Source organism: Cherax quadricarinatus, chromosome 19 (assembly GCF_038502225.1).
Source record: "Cherax quadricarinatus isolate ZL_2023a chromosome 19, ASM3850222v1, whole genome shotgun sequence".
Classification (NCBI taxonomy): Eukaryota; Metazoa; Arthropoda; class Malacostraca; order Decapoda; family Parastacidae; genus Cherax; species Cherax quadricarinatus.
Genome location: NC_091310.1, coordinates 43,281,723 through 43,295,942, shown reverse-complemented (window position 1 = coordinate 43,295,942; position 14,220 = coordinate 43,281,723). Strand labels below are relative to the sequence as shown.

Below are 14,220 nucleotides of genomic sequence, written 5' to 3'. Positions count from 1 at the left end.
CTTCGAACTGTCAATATCCCAAACCCCTCCTTTAAAGTGCAGGCATTGTACCTCCCATTTCCAGTACTCAAGTCTGGCTATATAAAAATAACTGGTTTCCCTGAATCTCTTCACTAAATATTACCCTGCTCACACTCCAACAGCTCGTCAGGTCCCAAATACCATTCGTCTCCATTCACTCCTATCTAACACGCTCACGCACACTTGCTGAAAGTTCAAGCCCCTCGCCCACAAAACCTCCTTTACCCCCTCCCTCCAACCTTTTCAAGGACGACCCCTATCCCACCTCCCTTCCCCTACAGATTTATACGCTCTCCATGTCATTCTACTTTTATCCATTCTCTCTAAATGACCAAACCACCTCAACAACCCCTCTTCAGCCCTCTAACTAATACTTTTATTAACTCCACACCTTTTCCTAATTTCCATACTCCGAATTTTCTGCATAATATTTACACCACACATTGCCCGTAGACAGGCAGGACATCTCCACTGCCTCCAACTGTCTCCTCGCTGCAGCATTTACAACCCAAGCTTCACATCCATATAAGAGAGTTGGTACCACTATACTTTCATACATTCCCTTCTTTGCCTCCGTTGATAACGTTTTTTGTCTCCACATATACCTCAACACACCATTCACCTTTTTTCCTTCATCAATTCTATGGTTAATCTCATCCTTCCTAAACCCATCCACTGACACGTCAACTCCCAAATATCTGAAAACATTCACTTCTCCCATACTCCCTCTTGGGTAACAGAGCAAACAAAATAAATTAGGCATTAGGATTATTAACAACAATTGTAGAATGGTTCTACATTTTTGAACAAACAACAAAAACATGTAGTTCCAGTTCAATGAAGATATAATTTTAATTACATACATTAAGAGTTGTTATGGTATTACTTCACCACTTTTTAATCTGCCTTCACAAAATATTATTCTAATACTGCATATATTATTTGGTGTATAAGGTGTTAAACCAGTACATCATTATTTTTACTATTTTTATATTCATGGGAAGCACTACACCCATAGGGGTTAAAGTGCCTACGGAATGGGAGGTAATCAGGTTTGCTCGAAGACAGGGATGGGTAATTCCAATTCCTTGAATCACTAGCATTAAAATAACCCCTTCAAGAATTTTATGTGTAAAATTCTCTGATTAGTACAGCAGTGTGCAAATTAATTGGGACAGGAGTAAATTTTATGATTATCTCATATGTCTTAGTCTTCAGCTTAATTAATGTAGTTTGGGTTCTTTTCTTTTCAGAAGAGTTTGCTACTTACTTCTAACAACCATTAAGCTGTGGTGTTGCCCTGCAACTCTTGCCAGTGCTACAACAACTGTTATTCTGTAAGACTATTCCTGCAAGCATGCTCTGTGAGTGAATGTGGTTTCACCTAATTCTTCCCTTCAATTTATGATTACTGTTGAAATTCATGATGAATCTTACACCTACGAAGCATGTAAGTATTGTAGCTCCTAGAAAACAAGCTGAATTGAGTATCAGACAGATTGCTGAAAATTTGAGCCTAGCAAAGTCAACTGTTGGTTGCAGTGGCAGTTCGTGTATAGGCACTGAAGAACTGCAGCACCCCCTATTTTCACTCGATATTATTGATAACATTCGATATAATGAGTTTTTTTTTAATTCTTTCTTTATACTTCTACATCATATAATCCTTAAGCTTAATGTCAGTAGCCATCCCCTAATACATGAAAAAATGATAAAAATCCTTGTATGGAACTGTGCGCTTCACAGTTCCAGCAACTTGGTGTTTGGCTTTTATGCGCATGCGCACACGTCCGAGATAAGACGCTGCATGCTAGGCAGAGAGAGCACTGTCGCTGACGCAGTGTCGACCCTGTTGTGCAAGTGTAAGGTAGTGTTTCTTTTTGACTCAGCGACGTGTGTTGTGCTTAAACCATGTACCATATTCTTGAATGTGATAAAGTGTAGAATTAGATGATTATCATGCTTCCAGCTATTTTATTTAATTCATAGTTTTTTTCAGTTCTTTTATTTTACACAATATTAAAACAATGGCTAAAACTTTCTGAAGCAGCACCTCCATTAATTTTAGCTACGAGCCGCCACTGGTTGACTGGATTCTGAAGAGAGCTCACGACACTGTAGATTGTGGAGTGCTATGATGAGGAAGATGTGGAAGAAAACACAAGACAACACCTCACAATGGCAAGGTTATTACGGAAGGATCCCAAGAAAACCAGAAAAGATCTACAATGAGATATGGCTTCAACTGGCATAAATGTTGATTCTTCAACTGTTCGACAAAGGCTCCTTGAAGATGGCAGAACTGCCAGAAAGCTGGTAAAGAAACAATTATTGACTGCTGCTATGGAGAAAAAAATGACTGGTGGGCACTCGATCATAAGGGATGGATGACAAATGATGGAGAAAAGTTATATTTTCAGATGTGGTGCATTCTGAAGTACGTACATGGGTACAGATCAGTGGTAGTGAGATGAAGCAAAGGCGAAGATCTTTGGAATAGATACATTCAACAAGCGCCAAAACACCCACCTAAGAAGATGTTCTGGGGTAGTTTTACTGCTAAATGCCCTGGATGGCTTCTTACTGTTGAGGGAACGATGAACAATGACAAATGCAAGGCAATCCTAGCAACTCACTTGCTTCCCATTATGGATAGAGACTTTCCCAATGGAGAAGGCATTTCCCAGCAGGATCTTGCTCCATGCCACAATTCCAGAAAAATGATGACATTCTTCGATGAGAGTGGGCTCAGCGTTCTAAATTGGCCTGGAAATTCTTGACCTCAATTCAACTGAGAATTTATGGGTAATAACGAAATACAGGATTGCAAAACAGGACTGTTCAACTGTGGAGAAATTAATTGCTGCTGTTATTAGGACCTAGTACTACGATGAAGAATTTGCCAAAATGTGTTCAACATTGGTAGATTATATGCCAAAGAGTGTAGCAATGCTTATAAAAGCAGAGGGTAGTCATATCTCTTATTATATCAATTATCTGTCACATCATTGTCATGAATTTTTCAAATAAACATTAATTTTCAAATAAAAGTCTTATTTCATCACTGCCCCAACTAATATGCACACTACACTATGTTAATTATTCAACCTACTGGAATGAGTTGGATTCAGATTACTAGATTTGTCATCAAAAATAAGTCACATACTTACATATTATAAAGCTCCTAGCTTTTCACAATCTTTTTTTCCTTATGATTTCTCTGCTGTGAGGTTAGGTCAGTTAGTTAGATTATCATTAATCCATAATAAAGATTTTGTGACATAAGTAGAGCCACTGGAACAGCAGACAGTATGTAGAATATCCCACTTATTATGCTTTAAGTATTACTTAAGTCTACAAAGAATGCCCATATGTATTTTTTACCAATCATCCCATATGTGTAAGTTGAAATTACTATACTGTATTTATAATGAGTAAGTCAAAAACTGACATAAATCTGAGGATGGGTTAATACAGGTACTGTGCATCTTTTTTGTGAAACAGCACAAGAAATAATCCAATTAATTTTTTATGGATATGTTACAACAGTTGGGCCAAATCCTAATAGGACAAGACAGATGAGCTTAATCATGTGTTTCCCTCTGGCCTTATTCTTTCATTAAGTAAGGAAGACACTGTAACAGCATGTGGTTAATAACAGTTTGTCTTGATTTGCATCGACAGCAGAAGCATTAGGACTGGTACAAAATCTAATTATGTTTGGTTAGACACGAGCAAAACATAACTAGTAAGGACATGGATGACCAAATTAGGGTGGTCAAATACCGAACTCCATCAACCATATTTTTATTAAATATAATCACATATATGCAAAGGCAAATAGATATTTACATAATTAATAAAGACATGGCTAATGAAGTTACATTGGTTAATTAAACAAGAGCAGTCATTTTATACATAATTAATAAAGCTAATGGTTGATGGCGTTAGGAAAGTGTTACTGTGTAGAGCAAGACAAACAAGTCTGAACAAGAGGTTACAAGACAATTCCAATCAGATTAACTGAAACAACAGCAAAAATAAGGTTATTTTCTTTCAACACTTTTAAAGGATAATTACTCTAGGTTATAATTCATTAACATTTATTATAATGCTTTAAAATCAGTGAGTTGAAGGAGAGGATGTGAGAGAAGTGAAAAGAGAAAAAGATGGTTGAAAAATATATGATGGTATACTCATTTGAGAGAACAGGTGATTGCATGTTGATAAAGACTCAGCACAGAGGAAAGTGAGAACAAGACGGGATATAATAATGCACCATAACAGACTTATCAGTAAAGAGTGCATCTGTTGTAATAGGAATACTTTATTTTAATGAAAGGCTACACTTACCCCATCTGTTGGATAGTGGGAAATTATGTGGTAAGTGTTTGTTGATAGAAATGTAATGAATGCCACATGTTAAATAATTACCACCACTCTAACTTATGTATAACTATTTTAAATGTTTATTCAACCAGCTTCAACCTACATTAAGTGAATATAACTTCACATGCACAATATATTAAAATGAACAATCTTTTAAGTGTGTTTCAGAAAACTAAAATAACAATCCATACATCAGCAGAAGATGGAAATAAGACAAGCTTAGCTAAGAATATAATGCAGATTTGTTAGGTTTAAGGGAAGCTAATCATGAAGCTCACATGGATGAGAAAGTATTTTGGTTTCACTGTAGTGAACTCTGCAACTGTTGTGGCTCATAAATATATCTTTCTACAAAATAATGCATATAGTACATGTCATACCACCAACTTGGATTTTTCCTCTTTTAGCTGTATACTGTATATGAAATTCTACATTCATAAGCTTTAACAAATTTTTATTTTAATTATTCATCCCAAAAATAAATGAACATATTCTTAAATATTTTTAACATAATTTATGTGAAATATTCATTAAAATAATGAAAATTTATTATAGTCATATATAAAAGTATTTACAATAAAGAGAGATGAGCAGTATGTGATTATTGTTATTTTGTAAGGGAAGAACTCTGACCGATGTTTATTCTTAATACTGCATCAGAAACAAGCATTATATAGCAGAGTACAGTATGGAATAAATTTTCTTATAATGCAGTGGTGACCAGTTTACTATGTCTATATTTTTACTGGTTATTTATTGGAAAATTTAGTATTAAAATGTTCATCTATAAAAAATGTAATAGTACAAATAAACAAATAAAGTACAAACTTATTGGACTTTTCATCCTTGCATTGTGGAAATTGCACTACATTTTTGCACCCATAACCATCACCAAAGACCTTCCACAATAAATTTTCACTTTTTAATGTGTTTTAGCAGCCTGAGTTTTGTATTAAATTTTCATAATATTTCAGAGATCAATTACTACATTAGTGTATTTCCAAACAGAATTTACTGTCTTATATCAAGTAAACAATTTCTTTTTCACTACCAACTGTGGTGGCAATACCTTAGAAATAGTTTTTTATAATTAAGGTGAGGCTTGAGGAAATTATAGTATATGTTCAGAAGTTAGTAGTAATGGCAGTATGTTTGCTTAATAGATGCTTCTTTAGGCTAGACTTGCGTGCTGTAGTGTGTTCACAGTATGGGCAGTTGAAAGGCTTCTCTCCCGTGTGGATTCTCAGATGACGAGTTAGGTCTGACCGCAAGAAGAATGGTCGAGAACAAAAGTGGCAAGTGTGAGGTCCTCCTCCTGATGATCCAGACGGTACAGCAGGTGGCAACCCTGACGGCAGCCTCGGAGGCAGAACTCCCATCCCCTAGAAGAGGAACAGCAGCTTCACAAACCACTCGGCATACCTTCCAATAATACCGCCTAATGTTTAAAATTAAACTAATAAAATTATAATAAAACTATAATTTTGTATACTGTTTATATCACAAAACCCATCCTATACATACTTTTAACTGATTTAAAATACTTCTTAACTAAGTGAATACATTATATGAGACACTGAGAAGACAAAAAGCCAGTGACTTCATACATGAAAAATATGGTACAGTATATACCTGGATAATCACCCCCTTAAACTACCCACCTATACAGACAATAATGAAACAAAATGATCAAAATACTGTATAAGAAAATATTAAATGAATAAATAAAGCTGGCATTCATTTTCTAAATGCGTGATTAAAAATACTATTAGCAAGAATTAATATTTACTACTCCTTTTCAGCCAAATTCTTAATCAAATTATTTAATACGTAATACAGGTGTACCAAAGTAATGGTGATATCGGAATCAATATCGGTTTTGGTCCAGAGCTGAGTATCGGTGCCGGTATCTGTGGGTGTTGGCTAATTTTGATGGTATTGGTATTGGCCTAAAAGTGAGTATCAAGTATCAGCATCAGCAAAAATTTTGGTAACATCCCATCCTTAATACATAATATGTACTGGTATCTAGAGGTGAATAGTACAATATACAACCATCTTTCTTTCTCTCTCTCTCTCTCTCTCTCTCTATCTATCTCTATCTCTCCAATAAATATTCATCATTTTTAATCTTCAAACAAAAATTCTCGAATCCATCTCTGGTAAATTTATTTCATTTAATAAAAATGCTGCCCTTATTACTATTTATTTTAGATTTTTGACCTCTCCAGGCAAACTGCTGTACTATACATAATAGTCTACTCTTCCTATTTCATTTAGTGTATTTTTCATAATTCTGAAAATGCTTCCAAAGTGCTAACTTCAATACTGAACTTTCAAATTGCCATTGTCTATATACCTGAAATCTATCTTCGAGCTGATTCACAACTTTAAGTGCTACAGGGTTCAAAATACTCTGAAGATCCTCTTTTTACTGTGTTTACAATGCAGGAGAGACTGTGTGAGATACTTTATGAGATGAGAGCAAGGAAAACTGAGAAGACATGATTGCAACTAATAATTGTGGTGCCTAGGCTACACATCTTTAAGAGTACCATCTCAAGAAAATGACAACTGAATGCATAATATGCATTCTTATTTGTTTTCAGCAAGGAAATTGTTTCAGAGCACTACAAAATGCAACCCTACATGAATTCCAAAGTCCACTGGGATGTGCTGCAATATAAACAGTTATGATTTTTCAGCTTCCCCAAAACATCACTTACTAGATGTCTTTACAAACAGAGGACTAACCTGCAGTAAACATTACCTCAAAACTAATTATCTAAATAAAACATTTCCAGAGTGCATATAAACAATAAATGTTAATTTGAAAGGAAAATATATTCCAAAATAACTGTATAACAAAAGAGAATACATAAAAAATCATTCAACTACACACTGAAAATTCCTTTGTAAAGACAATCATCCCTTAGAAACAAACAGGCTATCACCTTGTCACACTACTCGGTGTCGCTGGTAGAAGAATGCGATGTACCACTGTCTACTGTGTCATTTGATGGACATGTACTGGATGCAACGCCTGCTACATTTTCAAGATTCTGTGAGGAATGTATTGCAGAGAGATGTGGACCTGCAGTACTGCTCCATGTCTGAGGTACAGTATTCTCGTTTGTGCCACGTGACAAGCATCTATCAGATGATGAGACGGGGAGATTATCACAATCTTGCAGGGCATGAAACACAGGCAGGTCTAGATCTCCTGTTGGGTTCCAGCCCTGCACTGCTGCATTACTAGCTGTATCTTGTGATGTACACACACTAGACCCTGGCAAGTTTTCCTGTTCTTGTGATGGATTATATGTGGGTAATTGAGGAGTCAGATTATGGCTCCAAGACTGAGAAGCAGCATTGTCAGAAGTGTCCAGTGATGAACAGGTACTAGATGTGATTCCTTGTATGTTTCCAGATTCTTTGGGAGGATGAAAGCCAGAAGAATGTGCAACTTTTGTGGCACTCCATGACAGAGATGTAATGCTTTCTGTAGTTTCATTTGCAGAGTTTCGCCCTTGTGCAGATGCTAACATGTGTTCTCGCTGCAGCAGAGAGAGAACAGCTGGTAATGTTGGAACTGTAGCACTGCCCCAAGAGAAACTCTGTCCACCATTACCAGATGTTGATGCTTCATTTGACTGTTGTCGTCCTAAAACAAGGAGTCAATTTTCAACCACACATATAGAGAATATCATATTTTTTTTGGGTCATCACTAGTTAATGTCGGTATTACATGCATGTTTAAGATTATTACTGTCAAATATATAGAAAGTGATCAAATATGATCAACATAGGTTTCATAATACTACAGCAAATGTACTATCAATTCATGCAAGAAAGTCATTAAGAAAAAGTATGATAATATACTTTACGTTAGATATTTTGCTAACTTAGGCACAAACTGGGACCAAGGTTCTAACAAGCAAAAAATGCTAGTGTGATTACAGGTCAAGACAAGAGCAGTAGAGAGCTTGTCTGGATCATCATCATCCAACACACCTTGAACAGCCTCCATATTAATGCCTTGTTCAACGACATTATGACGACTGATGAGATGCTTCTTAAGGTTGTACTTGATGGCTGTGCTGTGCTCACAGTAGGGACACTTGAAGGGCTTCTCGCCAGTATGTGTTCGTAGGTGCCGGGTCAAGTCAGAGCGCAGGAAGAATCGTTTTGGGCAGAAGGTGCACTGATGACTGGCCCCAAGGGAATGACCAGCCAGTGCTCTGGCCCACACCGTTGTCTTGCCTCCACCACCCTAAAACACGGACACTAATTTTAGGGAGAAAATCTTCAAAAGATGTACACTGGGCCAATTTAGTGCATTCCTTTTCGAAAACCACTTGCATTAAATTGAATTAAAACACAAAGGTATTTTTTGTTTTCAATTTGTTAGTGAGAAAATAAAAATTTCACAGCAATTTTGTTGTACAATATTTAACACAGATGAATGCACCTTTTCAAAAATATCTTTCCAGCATAGGTGTACATATTTTGATTTTTAACCCCTCTCCATAACAATACAAATACCATTCAACACAACACCCTACACATATTTAAAAACCTGATACACTCTTCTCTAGATGCTGTATACTCTATCAACACCTTAAAAATACCTTTTCTTAGCAACAAATTTAAGTGTTTACTATTGATGAGTGCATTATGTAAAATATTAACAAAGTTTTATTTTCTAGGTTTATGAAATGTTTTCACTGGAAAGATAACCAAGCATCTACGACTGTCATCTTATACACTACATGAGAATCCCATTCAAAATGCAAAAGCACACACAAGGATGCATTCATACATACACACATGCACACACAGGCAGGTCCAGGAGCTATGACTTGACCCCTGCACACACACACACACACACAGGTATCTGTACTAGGGCTGGTCCTGTTTCTTGTACATGTATGTGAAAGACATGACAGTAAGGATAAAGTTAGAGGTATCCTGTACACAAATGCCATATACTTAATGAGGAGAATACAAACAGGCATGGACCAGAAAAGGCTACAAATGAATCTGGATAGGATGCAGGTCTGGTCTGACAAATGGCTCATGGAATTTAACCCCAGTAGTACAAAGTTATGAAGTTTGGGGAAGGGTCAAGAAGACCACAGATGGAGTACAGGCTAGGAGGGTAAACTGCAAACTTCACTCAAAGAGGACTTTGGGGTAAGTATTATACTGAGCACATCACTTGAAATGCACATCAACCAAATAATTGCTGTGGCAAATGTGCATTTAGCAAATCTAGGAATAGTTTTTTGACATGTAAGGAGTCATTCACATTTTGCACTATGTCAGTCCCATACTGAAGTATGCAGCACAAGTATGGAACCCACATCTGATCAAGCATGTCAAGAAATTAGAGAAGGAGAAGAGGTTTGCAACGAGACTAATCCTAGAGCTAAGAGGTATGTCCAATAGGAAGAGGTTAAGGGAGCTCAACCTGATGACACGTAGGACAAGAGGACTAGAGAGGGAATGTGATAAACAAAATACTGAGAGGAATTGACAGGGTGAACAGGAACAGATTGTTTGAGAGATGGGAAACAGAAACATGAGGGCTCAGCTGGAAGTTGAAAAGTCAAATGAATCATAGAGATGCTAGGAAAAATTTCTTCAGCCTTCAAGCAGCTAGGAAGTGGAACAAACTTAGAGAGTGAAGTGGCAGAAACAGGATCCATACATAGCTTTAAGAAGAGATACACTAAGGCTCTTAAAGCCAAAAGAGAGCGAACCTAATAGAGACCAGTAAAGATGCATGGCCCAAAGCTGTGACTCAATCCCCTGAAACCACATACAGGTTAGCAAGCACACATGCAGACACACACACACACAGGAACAGAGCAGCAGCAAAGGAGGGACCTGGAGGAAGCAACTCCTAACCTCAAGGAGCACCTCCAGAAACAACCTCAACCACTTTCCAAGCTGGATCAACTCTGGGCCACCCTTACTATACCAGCACCAACACTAACACCAGTCTCCTCACTCCTCACCATTCCCACCATTCTTTTCCCTTCCCCTGTCTCTGATCACATCCCTGGTGGTGACGTGCACACTAATCCAGACCCTAGCTCCTCCACACCTATCAGATGAGCAATAATAAAAGAAAGCAAGCTAACAGTGTGGTACACAAATGTAGATGAACTATCAAATAATTGTGATGAGCTGAAGGAGTGAATTTCTAAAGTAATTTCAGCTCAATGATATCAGATCCCATTTAACAGCTGGATATCAAGTGATAAAAAAGACAGGAAACAGAGGAGGCAGAGGAGTGGCACTGCTAATCAGAAATCATTGGAATTCTGAAGAAGCAAGAGAGATAAACAGACAAGAAACACACAACTTCATGGTAGGCTTGGCTAAGACTAGAGGACCCACCGTAGTAATTGCAGTGATATACAACCTGCCACCTAACAGAAAAAGATTGAGGCAAAACTATGAAGACAGCAACACAGAATTGGTTGAAATCATTCCTGAAGCAGCTATGAGTGCCTACAGGGCTAAAGCACAGCTACTCATCTTGTGTTATTTTAAACATCAAAAGACAGATTGGGAGAACTTGCATCCACTTGGGGGACAGGAAACAAAGAGGGCTAAGTTGATGGAACTGTTCAGGGAAAACTTTGTGTCAGCATGTTAAAGATATGACAAGACTGGACCTAGTATTTACCATTAATATGCCATATATAGGAGAAATAGAATAAGAGGCTCCCCTGGGTGACAATGAAAATACAGTGCTGAACTTGCAAGTTTGCAAGTACCTTGTGGAACTAAATGCTGAGGAAAAAATGGCAAGTAGAGGGTGTAAGAAGCCAGACTTTAGAAGAGGGAACTTTGCAGACATGAGAGAGTTCCTGAATGCAGTGCAGTGGGAACGGGAGTGGATAAGGAAGGAAAGTCAGTGGATGTGATGATGAAGTATATAGCTGGAAAGTGCTTGTAGGTACAGAAGAACTTCATACCCAGAAGGTGAATGGGAAATAGCAAAGAAAAAGAGAGCTCATGGTGTAACCAGAAATGCAGAAAAGCAAAAAAGAGAAGCTTAAGAGCATGGAAAACTATAGGTAGTGAAGGATGGATGAAAACAGGAGAAGTGGATATGCAAGAGTAAAGAAAGAGGCTGAGAGACAATTTGAGAATGACACAGCAGCTAAGGCCAAGTCTGCACCAAAACTGCTTAATAGCCAATATCAGAAAAAAAGACCTGGTGGCTAAAGCTCTCGCTTCACACACAGAGGGCCCGGGTTTGATTCCCAGTGGGTGGAAACATTTTGATGTGTTTCCCTACACCTGTTGTCCTGTTCACCTAGCAGCAAATAGGTACCTGGGTGTTAGTCGACTGGTGTATGTCACATTCTGGGGGACAAGATTGAGGATCCCAATGGAAATAAGTTAGACAGTCCTTGATGACATACTGACTTTCTTGGGTTATCCTGGGTGGCTAACCCTCCGGGGTTAAAATTCTGAAGAAAATCTTATCTTATCTTATATCTAAAAGACCAGGTAATTTGACTCAAGGAAGGAGGAGAGCTTACAAGAAATGACAAGGAAGTCTGTGAGGTACTGATCAAATGATTCAAAGAGTTCTTCTCAGTGGAAACTTAATCAGTGCCAAAAAGTCCAGAGGAATGAGTACACCAAAAGGTACTGGATACTATATATACAACATGGTTATAAAAAAAAAATAAAAAAAATTTGATGGAGCTGAATACATAAAGGCAGTGGGGCCTAACAAGTTGTCAACATGATGGATTCTGTGAGGAGCATGAGCATTATTCGAAACACTAGATAAGATCTACAACAAGTCACTGAACACAGGACAGTTGACACAGATCTGAAAGACAGCAAAAGTAGTCCCTATTTTTAAGAAAGCAAGAAAGAAGACAGGCAGAAAATGCTGAATTAAAAGCTAATTTTGCTGATATGCATACCATGTAATGTAATGGAGAGGAAAGTCAGGAGAGTAGTAGAGCACTTGGACAGAAGGGGTTTTCTAAACAGTAACTAGGATGGGGTCAGAGATGGCAAATCTTGTTTAACCATCCTACTGAAATTCTATGGCAAAGTAACAACAGTGAGACAGAAGAGGGCTGGGTACACTGCATTTTCTTAGACTGGAACAAAATGACACTGTACATAGTACCCTACATAAGACTGGGGCAAAAATTTAAGGTACATGCAAGAATAACAGTGAATATACTTTGTTGGATCAGGGAGTACCTCAGAGGAAGGAAGCAAAGAGTGATTTTCCAGGAAGAGATGTAAGAATGGGGAAGTGAAACAAGAGATGCAAAATGGGGAAGTGTAGCAAGCAGGGTGATGCCAGCACTGTTTCTGGTTTATGTGAATGATATTCTAGATGGGATTGAGTCAGATGTATTCCTGTTTGCTGATGATGTAAAACTGATGAGAAGAATAAACACAGATGAGGAAAGGAAAAGACTGCAAATGGATCTGAACAGCAAAACTGGTCAGATAAGTGATTCTTTGAATTCAACCCCAGTAAATAGAATGTCATAAAGATCAAAGAAGGAGACAGAAGACAGGGCACAGTGCATAGTCTCAGAGGACAGAGGCTGCAGACCTCACTCAAAGAGAAAGCCCTAAGGGGTAAGCATAGCGCCTAGCATTTTACCAAAGGCTCACATCAACCGAATAATCTCTACAGAAAATGCTGGCCTGGCAAATCTAAGAATGGCCTTCAGGAAATTCAACAAAGAGTTTTTCAGGGCACTTTATACAACATATGTCAGGCCCAGCTCATCTCGGCATATACAGCACCAGTATGGAATCCACACCTGAGGAAGCATGTTAAGAAACTGGAGAAAGTGTAGAAGTACAAACAAGGCTTGTTCCTGAGTTAAGGGGCATGAACTATAAGGAGAAGCCAGTAAAGCTAAACCTAATGACATTGGAGAATAGAAGAACCAGGGGAGATATGATTACATACAAAATATTCAAGGGAATTGGCAAGGCAGACAGGAACAGGCTGTTAGAGAGGCGAGAAATGGGAACTTGGGAGGGAGTTAAAGACACAGATGAGTCACAGTGATGTAAGGAAGTTTTTCCTCAGTCCTAGAGTGGTCAAGTGAAATGACCTCAGTGAAGAAGCTGTGGAGGCAGACCCCACACACAGCTATAAGAGTAGGTACAATAAGGCCCACAAGGGTAGGAGGGAGTGACTATGACAAGCAGCATATTGAAAGGCTGGGCCAGGAGCTGAGACTAGACTCTTGCATCCACAGAGAGAGAGAGAGAGAGAGAGAGAGAGAGAGCGAGAGAGAGAGAGAGAGAGAGAGAGAGAGAGAGAGAGAGAGAGAGAGAGAGAGAGAGAGAGAGAGAGAGTGAGAGAGTGAGAGAGTGAGAGAGTGAGAGAGTGAGAGAGTGAGAGTGAGAGAGAGAGAGAGAGAGAGAGAGAGAGAGAGAGAGAGAGAGAGAGTGAGTGAGTGAGTGAGTGAGTGAGTGAGTGAGTGAGTGAGTGAGTGAGTGAGAGTGTGTGTGTGTGTGTGCATGTGTGTGTACTCACCTAGTTGAGGTTGCAGGGGTCGAGTCCTAGCTCCTGGCCCCGCCTCTTCACTGGTTGCTACTAGGTCACTCTCCCTGAACTGTGAGCTTTATCATACCTCTGCTTAAAGTTATGTATGGATTCTGCCTCCACTACATCGCTTCCCAAACTATTCCACTTCCTGACTACTCTGTGGCTGAAGAAATACTTCCTAACAGCCCTGTGATTCATCTGTGTCTACAACCTCCAACTGTGTCCCATCTCTGGGACACAGC

General features: G+C 38.5%; 1 protein-coding gene across 2 annotated transcripts in view; it reads right to left on the bottom strand.

Moving 5' to 3' along the window:
- LOC128688374 (longitudinals lacking protein, isoforms H/M/V) overlaps positions 1-14,220 on the bottom strand; it is a 269,681-nt gene that overhangs the window by 78,927 nt on the left and 176,534 nt on the right. Inside the window, exons 7-9 of one of the 2 annotated variants that reach the window (XM_053776205.2) lie at positions 8,425-8,683; positions 7,365-8,074; positions 5,658-5,792 (exon numbers count right to left, since the gene is read on the bottom strand). The exons of the other annotated variant lie outside the window; for it this stretch is intronic. Of the exons in view, the coding sequence (XP_053632180.1) occupies positions 7,374-8,074; positions 8,425-8,683 (960 nt within the window). The 3' untranslated portion in view covers positions 5,658-5,792; positions 7,365-7,373. Of the gene's footprint in view, positions 1-5,657; positions 5,793-7,364; positions 8,075-8,424; positions 8,684-14,220 lie in introns of those variants that run through there. 2 annotated transcript variants of the gene reach the window in all.